The sequence below is a fragment of the Nelusetta ayraudi genome, unplaced genomic scaffold (assembly GCF_046127955.1).
Source record: "Nelusetta ayraudi isolate G7.1 ecotype Tasmania unplaced genomic scaffold, CSIRO-AGI_Nayr_v1 ptg000026l, whole genome shotgun sequence".
NCBI classification, from domain to species: Eukaryota; Metazoa; Chordata; class Actinopteri; order Tetraodontiformes; family Monacanthidae; genus Nelusetta; species Nelusetta ayraudi.
Genome location: NW_027466076.1, coordinates 9,445,384 through 9,461,865, shown reverse-complemented (window position 1 = coordinate 9,461,865; position 16,482 = coordinate 9,445,384). Strand labels below are relative to the sequence as shown.

Here is a 16,482-nt window from a genome sequence, read left to right as displayed (position 1 = left end):
AAGTAATCCACTACTGTAATTAAACTGCTTGTTGGTAACCTAGGAATGTAGTGGGATTGCATTACTTCTCCGAAATGTTTTGCAAGATAGAAATGTCCTATTATCCACAAAACGTGCATGCAACGTCACTGACATGCGAAGATGCACCAAAACAAGCATGGCGATTGCGTTTGTCGCTGGAAACGCAAACATTATTTAGAGTTCATCTCGTCTAAATGAAAGAATATTGTGGTTTTGTAGGTTAATGTGCAGGGAACAAGATGTTCTCAACTTTTACTTTATCTTTTTTTAACTAAAGTATTTAGTAATTAGTAATTGATTACTTATGAAACGGAGTAGTTAAAGAAGTCATTAGATTACTTTAAATAAGTTATCAGTAATCAATTGGATTATTTTTTTATGGAATAATCCCAACAACACTGCTTCCAAGAGTATATTGGCTGTGGTAGCTTAAAATCCCCTTTAATATGTCATGTACATTTGTGAATTTTTGACCAATCCGCTGACGGTGGCGCAGCAAATCTGTAGCCATTCGGTGTGGAAACTTGTTAAATTGATGACCAGTACGGACATAACACCGGTGTTGTATCTCGCTCCAGTTAGGAAAGAGGTTGCCTGGAAGTTAAACACGCTGAAAAGACTCAGCGCCCCCTACTGTAGGGGACCTGTCAATAATTGCATTTTCTCAGCTGTGTGTAAACGGGGACAAGGAGAGAAGTCCGATCAGGCGAGAAAACCGAATTATGAGCTTCGTCCCATTAAGCTCTGCATGTAAACGTACTGATTGAGGCAGAGAGTAGAAGTGACCTGAACAATCAGAAATGTGTTCACAACTCGATCACGTTAACGTTTAAAAGTCCTGCAAAACTCTCATCTGTCTGAATGTGGCCCTGCTTCATTCCCTACATGCAGCCCAGCAGAAATAAATTGTCTTTATTGGACGTTCCTGGCAGGCGCATCACACGACCACGAACTAGAAATAAGCGTTGAAATTAGTAACAGGAAGAAAATAAAAAAACGCTCACGCCGCAGAAAAAGTCCAATTCTCGATTCTGACTTTTCTTTTTGGCTTCTCTTTACGCACCTTACTTGACTTTAAACAATTTTCATGAGCAGGACACAAACCTGAAGGTTGACTTTTATACAAATAAGGGAGATGTGAAACAGCTGCAGGCTTCCAACCTTCTTAGCCTAATGCCACACCTCAGGCTCAAATATTATTCTAAACAAATGTTTTTCTATCCAGCTCGGTCGTTTGTTTTGTTTTTTTTGTTTTGTTTTTTTGTAACTCAGTTCAAACAAGTAGGCTTTGTCCATATCAGCCTTCTCTTTTTCGCCCCTTTTTACACGAGGCGATGATTTAGTCTGCGGCTGAGGTTTACCCACCACCACCTTAAATCATTCACTTCCGTCCGGTTCGTGTCGACCACCGCCGTCGCCCGCAGCGCCGATGGTGCCGCGAGGCCCCTCGTAACTCGGCTGATTAATGGCACCGGCGAGATAGTCGCTCTCTTTGTGAAAGCGCGGCCAAGTTTTCAGAGGCGCAAATCATCTCGGACCATCTTGGAATGCGCATTTGCAATGGAAAGTCCCGAAAGTCTCCGTGTCACCCCGGCCAGACAAGTGTCTGGATGGAGGTACAAAATGTCTTGTTTAAATCTGCATTTCAATGTTGTTTGCCGTCAAGAAGGGTTGTTTATTACGTCTTCTCGTCCTTGCAAACATAGCGTTCCATTTTCACTTGACGTGAATTGGCGTCAAGTCCGGTGACGTGTAAAATGCCGAAAAAGTGTTTCCATGACTTTTTTGCGATATACCTCTATATATCGATCTATCTGAAAAACCTCGTTGTGAGAGCGTCAAAAGTTTTGAGCAAAATTTGAGAGGTTTTTCAAAGTTTTCTATTACGAGTTTTTTTATTGCGATATTTAGGTTTCGCGTAATTCTAGAGGGGTAATGGAAACGCAGCCGCGGTTTCCGCGAGGAAGCTGCTATTATATCGGCCAGCTTAGCTTCCGCTTTTGACTCAACAGTCTGTCTGTGCCGGTGGATGTCGAGATGGAGGGGTGGTGTGGTTAGAAAGAAATATGACCAGTTATTGGAAAGAAAAGAAATTTACTTTATTACCCCGCAAATATTCTAGTGGGCTTATCATCCACTTTTGCAGTAGCTCCCACTTTCGAGAATAATGGACAAATAACCCATTGAATTGGAAAAAAAAACAAGACAAATTTGTTTCTGGCTGTTTTGATTAAATAAAACTTAAGCAGTCAAATATGTATTGCTTTTCTCACTGGGCTTGTCATTCCCCCGGTGAATCTCTCATCGTTTTTTTTTTTTGTTTTTTTTTCTGCGTGAAGTGACAAATTTACTGCGGCCAACACGATTAGCTGCAAATGCAAAGTTCGCCAATTCACGGCTGGCCTCTCCCGCTCATCCCTCCTTTTCCCCTCCGCGCTCGTTTTTCACAACCCGCCTGTCTTCCCCCCCCCCCGCAGCAAAACCTGCTGACGATGGAGCAGATCGTGACGGTGGACGAGACGCAGATTAAAGACAAGAAGTGCATCCTGCTGCGCATCAAGGGAGGGAAGCAGTTTGTGCTCCAGTGCGAGGTAGGAGGCGGAGGGTGGGGGGAGGGGGGGGGCGGGGGGCGGAGGGGAGGACCCCCTTGTTTCTTCTCAGTGTCGAAAGGCGGATGCCATTATATCTCTCTCTGTTGTCTCTGTGCGTCCCGCAGAGCGACCCCGAGTTCGTGCAGTGGAAGAAGGAGCTGACCGAAGCCTTCACAGAAGCCCAGAAGCTGCTGCGCCGCGCCCCCAAAGTCATCGGCAAAGGCCGGTCCGGACTGCTGGAGCTCTCCAAGCCGCCCCTCACGCACCGCAACAGCAACGGCCTGTGAATACACACCCATATCCATAAAAACACGCACGCACGCACGCACGTACACACACACATACCTACACACACACACACACACACACACACACACCCTCACCCTCTCTCATTGGCTTCAGGACTTTTTCGCCCCTCGCACCTTTTTTTCCGCAGCCCACCCACGATGCCTCAAAGCGGGGAATAGGTCCACGTCCACCAGCCTCCGACCGACCGACACGCACGCACGCACGCACGCACGCACAGACACACACTCTTACAAACACACACACACACACACACAACTCATCCGACAACCCATCAGGAGCACGGTTTCCTTGTGCCCCTCCCCCGCTCGCCCCACCCCGCCCCGCCCCGCCATGGGGCCTCGCCAGTTTGACAGAGAGGGCCGCGGAGAGAGAGAGTGAGAGAGTGAGAGAGGGTGAGAGAGAGAGAGAGAGAGAGAGAGAGAGAGACGCTCAGCATGTGAAGAAGAAGCTCTTGCATGAACGTGACGAGGAGCCGCTTCTTCTCTCCTCCTCTCCCTGTCTGCCCCACCCCCAATCCCCACCCAACCCCTCCTCCTCCTCCTCGGTCCTCCGCTCCCCTCCCAACACCTCCCTCCGCCTGAATCGGGTGAATCTAGAAGGACCCTCTTTTGGGTGTTTTTTTTTGTTTTGTTTTGCTGTTGCATTTTTGCCTCCCCCACCCGATCGTCTTCGCTCAGTCGGCCAGCCTGTCCAGAGACATTCCTTCCGTCCCCGGAAGAAGAGGAAGAAGAAGAAGAAGAAGTGGACGGCCGCCGGACCGGTTCCCTGTCGCGCTCACGGCTCACAAACTGCTCCTCCCTCTCGCTCCTGGAGCGCGTGGAAAAAGTGCCAACGTCAATATTTTACTTTGACTCACATGACTCGCGTCCAGGAGGAGCCCTCGGATGCACGGCAACAGGCGAGAGGGGGCGCCGGTGGGCGGCAGCGGCGGCGGCGATTGATCGTTCCAGTGCAGGAAAAAAAAAAGGACAGGAGGTACAGGAAGCACGGACTCCTTTTTGCTCTTGTGCAGCCACTTGGACCACAGAGACCGAGACTGAGATTCCATTGGCTGACACGCAGCAGCCGGTTGCCATGAGAACGGCGGAGACTGGGATCCCTGACGGTTCGGTAACTTGGGACGACGGCGTCTGAAGTCTGTGAAGCGGGGAGGTGGGGAAGGAAGGGGAGGGGCATCCAAGGCCGTGACTCTCCAGCGGGTGTGTGTGTGTATATATAAGAAGACGGGAAAAAAAAAAACTCCTTTTTTTTTCTCTCTCTGTGCATCTCCAGTGTTTCAGTGTTTGCATTATTGAGGAACTCTCTTCTCTGTTCGTGAATCTGTCCTGCCTTTTCTAGTCGCGGGAGAGACCAAGAGGAGGAGGAGGGGTGGGAGGCGGCTTGTCTTACTTTGCGGGAGGGGGATGGGGGGTTGCGGGGGGGTCAGCCAGGAGTCCGACCGCTTTTACAATCACTTTTGCAGCGCTGTGTTTACCTCAGTTCAACTGTGTCCAATTTAGAAGTCAGACGGTCGAAGCTTAGAGAAGCTGTGAAGAGCTGAAGCTAATTAACTAGGAGGTGGGGGTGGGGGGGAGAAAGGGGTGGGGGGTGGGGGGGGTCGGGAGAAACCCACCCTGAAATGTGCCAGTCAGAAATTAGCCACGTCTCTCGTTTGCCCAGCGCAGATGAAATCAAAGAGTCTTAGCTTCCCGCCAGACAGACGTCTCGAGATCCTGAGGGAAGAGGGAAGCTCCCCGGCAGGCTGCCAGCAGGCATCAGCAAACTCATTATTATTACTATCAGTAGAATATATAGTTGTTGTTTTGTTTTTTTTACCTTTTATGCCAACCATGAATTGCAGCGCATCCGGTCCCGGTAGCTTTTTTTTTTTTTCTTCTTCTTCTATCGTGTCTTAGCTGCGTCCGTTTTTGCACCTGCTTAACTTTGTCCGTTCCAAGAACTTGGCTCCCCCTCCCCCCCGTGACGCCTCGCCTCAGAGGCGGAGAACAGTGTTGAGTCCATAGCGGGACTTTCCGGCCGCTGCGATTAAACCACAGTTAATCATCGACTCGCATCTTAAATATAGAAAGAAAAAAAAAAAAAAAAGAATTTGCGACAGAATTACACAAGAATAAAAAATTGTATTGTCCGGCTTGTGATTGTCGACATTCCTCGCTTGTGTTTCAGGGTGGAGTTTTCCTCCGGGTCTACATGTGATGTTTTCTAAATGTGACACAGTTCAGATGGGGTGGGGTGAATCTTATTCTTTTCTCTCTTTTTCTTTTTTTTTTTTAATTTAGCAGCGCTTTTTTAACAGTTCTCCTCCGTATGCACCTGGTGGTAACGGCAGGAGGAGGAGAAACGCGCACAATGGTGTCAAATGGAAGCTCGCTGCTGCTGCTGCTGCTGCCGAGGAGGAGGAGGAGGAGGAGGAGGAGAAACATTCATCGATTTCAGGGTTGTCGGGTTTTTTTTTTCTTCTTCTGTCATTATTTGCTAATTTTGTTTTTACCATGCAGTAGCGGTGTCCTTGTCTGCAACGTCCATGCATTTGCGGGGGGCTTTGATATGTGACCTGCAGTTGAAGGAGGAAGGAAAACAATTTTTTGGGGAAGGGGGTTTCGTCGGGATTTTTCTTTCTCTCCGTCTTTTTTCTTTGTAGCCTTTACCGGTCGGGGGGGGGGGGGAGGAGGAGGAAGAAGAGGTCGTCTTATAGAGAGAATCTCGTCACCTCTGAAGGTGTCTTTTATTTTTGTAAACCAAAATGGTTTTTATTGTTTTCATTGAAGAGTATGTGGTTGCACCTTTTTTCTTTTTCTTTTTTCTTTTTTTAGCCCAATGTGTTACTTAATAGATGTTAAATGTGCCAAATAACTGTTGCTGATTGAGTGTAACCAATGGGAAGCCTCCTTTTTCTGGACTCTTGAGCCACGCCACAGTGAGCACGCACACACACACACACACACACACACACACACACACCTGGCACACAAAACTGCGGTGGAAGCTAAGGTGACATTTTCAAGGGTACAAAAACTGTGACCAAACAACTTTTTTTCTTGCTTTTTTTTTTTTGCGTTTTTCTTTTCTTCTTTGAAAAGCCGAGTGTGTGTGCGTGTGTGTGTGCACGCGTGTTTTTTGTCCGCCATGTTTCCATCAGGACTCACGCCGCCTCTGCTCTCTGCTAAAGTTTCCATTCACACTGTATGCACACTCAGGTGTGTGTGTGCGTGTGCATGTGAGTTACGTGTGTATGTGTGTGTGTGTGTGTGTGTTTGTGTGTGAGAAAGAGAGAGAGCACCGTATCATATTTTGCTGCGTGTGTGTGTGCTGGTGGGTGTGTGTGTGTGTGTGTGTGTGGGTGGGTGGCTCGTTGATGCAGCCGGCCTTTCGTTTTTGGTCATCCCACCAATCACGTGCTTGAACACACACTCGACTCAAATCAGTTTTTAGAAAGGAAGGCATATAGGAAAAAAAAAAAAAAGACAAAACTCAAAAAGTATATATATATGTGTGTATATGAAATGAGAAAAAATGCTCTAGGTTTATTTAAAAGTTTAATGTAGAAAAACAACAATGAAACTGTTTCAGGGGCAGGTCGGGGATTTTGATGTGAGTATAATTGTTTGTGGTGAAGACTTCAGCTCAAATCTTGCACATAAAAAAAAAAAAAAGACTTTAGATATTGTACCTGCGAGTTCCAGATGATTATTTTTGTTTGAATACAGGACTCTTTGCTCTTTCATATTTATTGCGCGCCAGGGGAGCCCTGTCTCAGTCTCCCCTCGCCGTGGACGAGCCCTCAGCCGAGAGCTCGCTGTAGAAATCTCCTCCGGTTTACACCCATCAGAACCTGTTTTTGTTTTAGTTTTTTTATTTCATATACCACAGATAAACACAAGTACTACTGGCTTTGGGTTATTATTGCCATTAAAGGTTATGATAATACTGATATATAATTGATAATGTTATACGATGATTATTATGAAATTTTATTTTATTTCAATTCCTTTTTTTTTTTTTTTTTTTTTTTTGAGACAGGTAGGAAGTTGCGTGTTGGACTGCTTGTAAAAACAGTTCATGAATAAAAATCCTTTTTCCGTGTTGCCTTCTGCCATGCTTGCTTTTCTTTGCCGAGTGTCACTTGTGTCGTCGCTGACGAGATGTACGATTCGTTCACGCATTCACTCAACATTTGAAAACTTCAAACAATATTCGAGGAAAAACGGGCCACCAATATTAAAGAATAAAATGACAAGGGAAGCTTCAACCAGCCGGTATTGCAAGACTAATGCAAATTACAGGAAAAACAATTTTCATCTTCCTGTAGATTTAAGTCCAAAAGATGATGAATAAACCCTCAGATTGCCATCAAGGCTTTTGAAAGGATTTGAATACTTTGTATTTAATATAGCACATTTACCTGAAAAAAAATGTTTTGGAGTAAAATTCTGCCAATAAAAGAATTCAGTGCTTTCAAACCTCTAATTTACATGGGGAACCATAAAAAATGTTTTTAAAGGTCAACTGCTTGAGATTTACCGCCATCTAGTGGTGGGAACAAACCTCGAGCAGGTTCACGTTCTGGACCCCTTACAAGTGGGCCTGCTGCTTCTTTATTCATATGTAAACTCTTAATATTACGCACCTGAGAAAACTCACATTTAGCTTTTGCACCTGTTGCAGCCGTTGAGAAACATCTCTTCGTATCTCAACGTTCGATGCCTGGAGAATGTGTTTACCTACGGCGCAATGTGCTCGGTTGATGACAAAAAACATTTGATCCCCGCGTAGTATTAGAATGTAAACATTCATGCATGAGGGACCAGGCTGCTGATTCTGGCCCTTCCACCACCTCCTCCTCCTCCTCCTCCTCACCCCTCTTCACCTGGAGCTGTCCGTCAGGCCGGACAGCTGACGTGGTGAGGACCTCACATGTGCACTTGTGCCCCCTTCCAGAAAAGCCGGCGTCTGTCGTCTGCCGGCCCCGTTTCGCTCAGCTTCTGAGCTGAGCAGACGTTCGCTCTGAGAGAAGAAAAGCGAAATATCAGCTGGTTCATTATCGATTCTGGCTGTTTCCCTGCCGCGCTAACTTCTCTCTTCTCTCTCCTTTCTTTATGGGTCTGGTGTCGGGCAGTTTAACCGGCACGGCTGTCGCCCCCCTCTCTCTCTCCCCCCGAATCGCCCCCTGACTGCCTGCAGATATTTATAGAGGACTCGTCTGTCAGGCCTGTTGCTTATCGGTCTGTGTCACTCTATTTCTGACACCGCCGTCCGGCTCAGTCTGCCTCGGCCTGCGTGCGCCTGCGGTGGTGTTTGTGTGACAGCGGGACACTCATTTGGCCTCACAGGATTTTTTTTTCTTTTCTTTCTTTCCCCCCATTTTTTGGGGCCACTCACTGGCCATCTGGAATTTGTAGATTCTTTTTTTTTCTCACCCCTTTTTCAAGGTATGTGTTCTTGTGTGTGTGCTTTGCTGTCTGGACAGGCCGGTAGGCATTTATCAGGTTTTATTTTTGGCTGATTTGTGCTGCTGGGACGGAGTCTGATGGTTGCCAGTTGTGCTTTAGTTGCCAGGCTGTGATTTGACATTAGGAAGCAAACTTCGACCATTTCCAGAACACAGTCTTCATTTTCTCTTCCCCTCCATGTTCGTCTCGTGCGATCAAACTCGAGCGTTTCTCCTCACGGTCGCAAAATGTTGTGCGTTAGTTGTGTACGTGCGAAACAGTTTGTGTTGGTCATTTCAGCGGCTATCAGTGCAATGTTTTAGGTGTCAGGTGTCACTTGTCAGGAGAGAGCAGGGAGTCCAGAGTTGGGCACAGTGTCATGTGGAGTGTTTCCATTTTACGGCTGCTGTTTGTCGTGGCCAAGCGCTCTGTTCTGTTCTGTTCTGTTGAAGCCAACCAACAAGCTGCCGGTTACAGCGACTGACCCAATTTGCGGCCCATTGTGTTTGTCCTCTCGCAAGTCTGATCATGCTCAACCTCAAATGATTGGCTCTGGTCTGGGTCAGATTGCGGCAGATGCGAGTTGCGATAAGGCACGTTTGACCCCAAGTGATACAAAAGCGACGTCTCAAGGCTCATTTCCTGGGATTTTTTTTTGTAGCGTCCATCTAAAAATACTGGATCGCACACGCGAGAGACGTGGAGGGGAACAGCGGTGAATGCGGGGCGGAATGAAGGGTCCGGTTCAAAGTCCGTCTGCAGCCATTTGGGAAGGCCGCGGCGAGAGGCAATAACAGGAAATAAGTTCTTGTGAGTCACAATGGTCATGTTGGCAGGAAACGCAGGCGTGGATATTTGTGTTTTGTGCGCTGACGGGAAAGAGCTTAGCAAGCATCTAGTCGAACAATAATATCTCCTTTCTAAATGAATTAAGTTTATATTTAGGAAACCATAAAAGTCTCCCATAGTTTGCTACTGGAGGAAGGTGTTTGATTTATTTTCTGTCTTTACTGTAGCACCCATGCTAACAACAAGAAACTGTTTGTTTAGTATCAACATTGACATGAAAGTAATATTTAAAACTATTTCCAGGGGCCGAGTAAAGGGCCCTGAGGGACCCCACTGGTCCATGATGCTGATGATGCTGGGCTCTCCAAAGAATTTGTGACGCATACGCAGGACATCGTCATACATAATATGTAAAAAATGAATCACTCATAGAGAGATCTAACAATGTAAAATGAATACATTTAGTCATCTTCAAAAGTTCTGTCCATGGAAACAGCAAAAACAAAACATGAAAGAATTACTTTAAAATGCATATTTATAGTTTTGTTAGATTGCTACTGGAGAAAGGTCATGTTTGATTTATTTTCTGACGCATTGGATGTCGATGGGTAGAATTCTGGATGCATTCTGTCGTAGCAGCCGTGCTAACAACAAGAAACTGTTTGTTTTGTATCAACATTGGCATTAAAGTAATATTTAAAACTACTTCCAGGGGTCGTGTAAAGGGCCCTGAGGGACCCCACTGGTCCATGATGCTGATGATGCTGTGCTATCCAAAGAATTTGTGACGCATACGCACGACGTTATATGCAAAATAAAATAATGACAATGTAAAATGAATCAATTTAGTTATCTTCAAAAGTTCTGTTTTGGTGCTTTGTTTTGTTTTGTTTTAAGCTCCCTGGAAACAGCAACAAAACATGTAAAAATTACCTTAAGGTGCATATTTGTAGTTTTGCTTTGTGCCTTGTATGTTTCTGCACTGTTCTGTAGATGGGATGCTTTGAGTTGGCTCATGTCGGATGAAACAGTCGCCTGTTTACAATCTGGAGCCGGTGTTTTGTCAACCTGTCCAGCGAAGTGGCAGGAGAATAAAAACTTCTAAACTCCGATTAATGCCACCAAAAATGGTGGGAACAAAAAAAAAACACCTTTTTGTTTCCATAAAAAAAAAAAAGAACACTTGATGGTGTGACAGCAGCTCTTGCCATCATCACAACAGAGGGAAGAGGAGGCAGTTTGTAAGAGAACAAAGAAGCCAGCACAATGGCTGTGGAACGTCTGAAAGATTAAATTTGGCACGTGTGTGTGTGTGTGTGTGCGTGTTTGTGTGTTTTGTGAACTCCTCCAAAATCTCTGACTTCATTGTTTTGATGGGTTCACCCCTCGTCTTCCACTCCTGACACTTTCTCGTCATTCCCACAGCTGCTCAAGACCTGCGATGCCTCACTCTTTAACTTTCTTCTGTCACTTTTTTTTTGTTTTTGTCAGGTTCTTCGTCCTGCTCACACACGCGCACGCACGCACGCAGGCAGGCAGGCAGGCACCACTCTTGACACCGCAGCTGGCCACCGTCACCCGCTGATTAGCCCCGCCCCTCCCCCGTCTGAGAAACCATGGCGCTGTCCTCGCGCTTAAAACTGTGGGAGAAGAAGGGAGGTGGAGAGTTTCATGCATGCGGTTCTGACTGGGCATCCAATAGCTAACCCCGTCTTTACAGCGCAACCTAACTTGGATGCCGTATTGGGGAGCACGCTCTGATCTAACTCCCGGGTCACTCCGACGTGCTACTGCTATGTCTGCATGCTGCTGCAAATGAAGTATTAGTCATGTTGCATGTTTGGCAAGTGAGCTGGAGCTTTTTTTAAAAAGAGTCATTCCGTCGTTGACCTTTCGTCTATCATACATCCAGCAGAAATGTACAGCATTCGCAAAGCTTGTGATGGGAAAAATAGTATTCGATTTTGCAATAGAGGTCCATTGTGATGGAAAGGGATACATCGCTCAACATTGAATTGTCATTTACTGCTCACTGTGATCTTAGTGGCGACTCTGGCGGCACTTTTATATTCATGCAACCATCCTTAAGTTTGACAGTAGTTTGTTGTCAAAGGCAGTGTTAAAACAATAATGCATGAATGATAAGACTCCATATTTCCTAGTATATCAACTGTTAAATTGTTCTTGTTGGAGGAAAATGTGTAACTGAAAACACTCCATCTTTAAGTCTTTTCTATGATCCCCATGTTTACGTTTAAGTTTTGATGTTTCGTCTTCAAAACAAAGTAACTTTATTTTATTTTCCTTTTTTCAATCTTTACTTGGCTTTCCAGATAAGTATTGATTGTCTTCAACTGAAATGATACTTTTGTGCTTTTCTGCAGAGTCACCTGAATTACACAAATGACATTTCCATAAATATCACAATACTTGTAACTGTGTAACTTCTGATGGCTATTAATCTGCAATCTGATCTCATGCTGGTAGCCCCAAACAGCAGCTGGATCACTCTAATTACCAGTCTTTAAACATTGCTCCTCCTACCGAATACTCTGTCTTAGTACTAAGTCACCAATCAGTGTCATTTAAGCTGTGATGAAGGCTGTAAAAATCTATTCTAAACTGTCCTAGAAAACCAGAAGGAGAAGAAGTGAATATGATTAGCAAACAATGGCGACTGCAAACATTGACTATCTGCCATTTAATGAAAAAGCAGTGACAAAATGTGATTGGCCCACTTCGATCTACTGTATTTAACAGAAGACACTTTCCAAGTGTTGCTTTCCCTGCCTCTATCAGATGGATACGTAAGTCCAGATGAATTAGGGAATGTTCCATCTGCTGTGCTGAAATGCTAGCAAAAGTAATTACGCTAATGCTGAGGCAAGCCAACACTTGGGTGCGTGAGAATGCCCATGGAATCAATCTCAAGTGAATTCTTTCCAACACCACTTTGTTGTCCTGATTTCCATTCTACTCTCTCGCCCCTGACTTACATCGTGTTTGAAGGTTTAATTCTGTCTTTTAAAGAAACTCAGATACCACAAAGATTTAGTGGCAGGACTCCTCCAGGGGCAGACTTAGCCAAATAGGCAATAAAAAACACTTATCAAAACATCGCTTGCACTTTTTTATAGTCTCAAGCACCCAACACACCAGGCGATTAAGGTGCTCGTAAAAAACAAAAGTTATGATAATGATTCACCGCTGACGGTCCCTCACAAAGTTTTCTCACTTCAGAACTTTGCCTCATCAAACATAAAACAGCCGCCAAGTGGTGACCTTTATGGTGTTCCATCGTGCAGGTGACACATCACTGTAAAATGTCAGCGGGTCCAGCCGTCTGTTTTAGCTCTCTTCAGCGTAGCCGCTGCTGACTCAGATGTTTCCGTGGAGCTGCGTGAACGTGCGAAAACCACTAAACTCGGGGTGAAGGTAAGGAAGGCAACCACCACAATGCGACCTTGATGGAAAAGGGATGAATCATCCGGATGATACAAGGGGTTTCATCTTATTTTCAGACAAAGCAAAAGGGTGACGGGACTTTGTTTGAAAATAAGAAAAAAAAATCCTTTGCGTCATAAAGACAAGTAGACAAAATAAAGTCTGAAGTCAAGGAGTGGAGCTGCACAGAGCTCTTGACGAAAGTTTTTCACCTTTCGATAAGTAAATCAAGAGAAAAATCTTTTGACCCTCTGTCGTCAACAAAGCATTTTCCTCCACACATCCGCAGCTCACGGGATGGATATTTACTCTTTTTGGTGACAAAATCTTTTTTTAATCCCTTGAGATGGTCGTGCCGATGTGAAAACCCCTGTAGATCAGCAGCAGTTTATGAAACAATCAGAGCAGTGTCTTACCCGTCTGGCACCACGTTCAGAGCCTCTTAAATCTCCTTCCTCTCCCATCCTGATGCTCGCAGTGAACCTCAGCAAGTCGTCTACACGCCTGAATGCACTCAACAGTGTTGGCAAGAAAAAAAAAAACAGTGTTGGCAAGTAATCTATAACAAGGTAACCCACTACTGTAATTAAACTACTTTTTTTTTTAAGTGATGGAGTAATGTAACGGGGTTACGCTGGCAAAACTGGTAATTCTATCATAATTACTTCATCAAGTCACGATTCCATTACTTTTCTGAAATATTTTGCAAGCTAAAAATGTCTTTTTTTCATTTTTATACACAAAATCTCTGAAATTTAGAAAAACAACCGAAAACAAAAATGTTGCAGATTGATGAAGCAGCCGTGCGTGCACAGTCATTGATATGGGTATGCGACAACGCACCAAAACAAGCATGGCGGCAGCAAAAGAAATAAACAGCGATTGCGTTTGCTAGCGGGAAATACAAACATTATTTTGAGTTCATCTCGTCTAAATGAAAGAATGTTGTGGTTCGTTGTACGTTATGTGCAGGAAACAAGACGTTCTCAAGTGTTACTTTATCTTTTTTTTTTTAAACTAAAGTAATTAGTAATTGATTACTTATGAAACAAAGTAGTTCAAGGAGTAATTAGATTACTTTTACAGGAGTAATCAGTAGCCAGTAGTTGCATTACTTTTATGGAGTAATCCCAACAACACCGGCACTGAAATGCTGCTGATTGATTTGTTTGATTAACCCTTTGCATTTAATAAGCAGTTGGATGTTGCACCTAATGAAGTGGCCGCTGTGTGTCAAGTACTGGAGCCTTTGTGTGGCATGAACGCAAAGGCTGACGGCCAAGCACATCCAGGTCACAAAGTGACTTTTCCCTCCCCGCGTTCCGTCCCTCCAGATCAAGGAGGAGAAGACGCCGGTGGACACGGCCGTCCCGCCGCCGCCGCTGTCAGCTCTGCCGGGCGGCTTCCTCAAGCAGCTGGTCAGAGACTCGGAGAAGGAGACCAAACAGAAGGAACCCGAGGCCAAAGTGGAGAAAGCGGTGAGCGCAGCGCCTCGACGCCCCCCCCGTCTCTGTCAGCGTTAACGAGGCAGAGCGTGACCTGTGACTCCGCCCCCCCCTCCCCTTCCCGCAGCCCAGCAAGCTGAGCGACGGCCTGGTGCAGCAGTTCCTCCTGCCCGACCAGACGCCTCCCATCCTGGAGGCCGAGATGTCCCTCCGCGCCGAGCAGCAGCTGATCAGCAACAAGCTGGCGTTGGACGCCGAGCGGCGGAGCAGAAACCAGGAAGTGACGTCGCCGCCGCACGTGCAGAGACGGAAGGAGGACGCGAGGTCCGAGACGAGCGGCGAGAAGCTGCAGCCGAAAAGAGAGCAAGAGGAGAGGATGGAGGAGGTGAAGCAGGTGAAGCAGGTGGAGGAGGCGGAGGAGAGGCAGGAGCCGGAGGGGCGGCAGGCGGATGTGACGGTGACGGAGCAGCACAGGAGAGAGGTCGGTGGTGCCATGGGGAGGTCTTTGGATTTTGCAATTAAGCGAATGCTAATAATTGGCCAATTCCATTCACACGAAACAACATTCTGCAAATCCCTCCCAAGCTTTCCAATGTTTCTGCTAGAATTTAAGTTATACACAAGTACATTGACTCTAATATATAATGAGAAAAGTGGCAATACTCTGGCAATTTCTTCCTGCCCTGTCGTTAACCTAGGCCTCAGTTAAAAACCTTTACTTTTTTACTTATCTTTCTTTATTTTTTTTCTTTTGGTTTCTTTACTGTCAATACTTGACATATGCCGTCATGTTGATGCAATGTCTTCTGACGTCGACAAACTGGGCTGCACTTCATATTTATATATTGAAAGTTTAAATAAAGATTTTGAAAAGAATTTCACAGTGATTTTCACAATGAATTCACAATTAATCAATTATATAATAATAGTAACTTTTTAAAGCTAATTAATTGTATTAACTTACTGACCACTTTTGCTAATACTGTGCGTCTTTGTTGCTCTTGTGTTTCAGGTGAGGGACGTCTGGTACGAAGCTGGAACCGTGTGGTACGTTCACAAGGACGGCTTCTCCCTCGGTGAGTAGACGCGGCCGAAACTGCCGTTCGCTCGATGCGATTGGTCGATAAACTTCGGAACGCGCGGTATCGTTTCCTGCGCCGTCCTCTCTCGCACCCAACCGGTGAAGAGCCCATAGAAAGTGTCCTGAGAAGATCAAGGGTCAGCTCGGAAGGTGATTGGGACAAATCTTCTGCGGGTCGAATTTAAGTGGACCAATTAACAGCAGTGTTTCGCTGGAGTCCTGCCAAAGAGGGTGTGCGTGCAGCAGGCTCGCGATCGCCCCCTGTGTTTCTTTTGGTTTTGAACAAACTCAAAGGAAGCCGGTTGAGTTAAGTTGTTCTTGAAACTGGCTGAAAATGCTTTCTGGTGCTCGGCTAAACGGTTGAGCGACTGCAGAATGTACATTTAAGAAACCCGGGGCTCGACCAGGGTTTCTCAAGCAACGAGGTGTAAAAGTTTTTTCAGTTCCATATTTGCTGGAAATTAATTCAAATATTTATCTAAAATGATATTCTGCTAAACTAATTAGAATTAATAACCAACATGGAACAATGTATTGTTAATTTAATGCTGTACCATATTATAATGTTTGTGAAACCGGCGAAACCCCATTAAGTTCTGCGAAATTAAATTTGACCACCATTTATCTACAAAATTATTATTTTTACTTGTTTAATGTTTTTGAAAATCTACATCAATACATAATATATCCATATAAATATATCAGTTTTGGTTTGCTCATCCAATCCAAATGACGGCACACAGATTTCTATTACAAACATCTCCTTTGCGCCATAATCTGCCGGGATTAGAGCAGAGTCCTCCGCTAATCCACTCCCAATCTCCGCTAATCGTTTAGCCACGTTATGTTAACTACCGTGCGTATGTCGCATATTAGCTGCGGCGTCCCTCATGCCGCCGCTCCACTTCTGCCGCTCCGTCCATCTGCTCTTTTCGTCCACCCATCCATCCATCCCGCCACTTAACTGCACCCGTCTAATCCCACTGGATCCGCACAGTCACACAAGGCCTTTGGATCGGCTCCGTTCCCATAAAACTATGAAACAATTTCGTCTTCGTCTTCTTCTTCTTCTTGAAGTATTACACACGTGGCAGATGGTTGTTTTAACCACACGAGTTTGTCCCAGCCTTCATCCGATTTATCGGCCGCTTGAAAATATAATTCAATTTGCAGTGGAAAATTTATTGCCGCTAAATGGCTCATTCGTGGCGTCAATGGGGGCGAGACTGTAATTCTGTTTGGTTTGTCGTCGGGCTTTTCAAAACAGCAGCTCGCTGAGCAAAATGAAATAACAGCGACAGTCAAACCGATATGCAAGAGTCAGCCAAAACGTGTGAGTCATCTTTTTTGGGCGCTTATTGAAAGTCATGCAT

At 45.3% G+C, this 16,482-nt stretch overlaps 2 protein-coding genes across 3 annotated transcripts in view; both read left to right on the top strand.

Moving 5' to 3' along the window:
* Positions 1-7,004, top strand: part of grk3 (G protein-coupled receptor kinase 3) — a 57,334-nt gene extending 50,330 nt beyond the window's left edge. For both annotated transcript variants that reach the window (XM_076029757.1, XM_076029756.1), the window contains 2 exons: positions 2,499-2,612; positions 2,738-7,004. In XM_076029757.1, coding sequence (XP_075885872.1) covers positions 2,499-2,612; positions 2,738-2,899 — 276 coding nt within the window. In that variant the 3' untranslated portion in view covers positions 2,900-7,004. The remainder of the gene's footprint in view (positions 1-2,498; positions 2,613-2,737) is intronic.
* Positions 7,005-8,079: 1,075 nt separating this feature from the next.
* myo18b (myosin XVIIIB) overlaps positions 8,080-16,482 on the top strand; it is a 45,863-nt gene continuing 37,460 nt past the window's right edge. The window contains exons 1-6 of the mRNA XM_076029747.1: positions 8,080-8,350; positions 9,012-9,160; positions 10,631-10,794; positions 13,918-14,061; positions 14,156-14,509; positions 15,041-15,104. Of these exons, the coding sequence (XP_075885862.1) occupies positions 10,756-10,794; positions 13,918-14,061; positions 14,156-14,509; positions 15,041-15,104 (601 nt within the window). The 5' untranslated portion in view covers positions 8,080-8,350; positions 9,012-9,160; positions 10,631-10,755. The remainder of the gene's footprint in view (positions 8,351-9,011; positions 9,161-10,630; positions 10,795-13,917; positions 14,062-14,155; positions 14,510-15,040; positions 15,105-16,482) is intronic.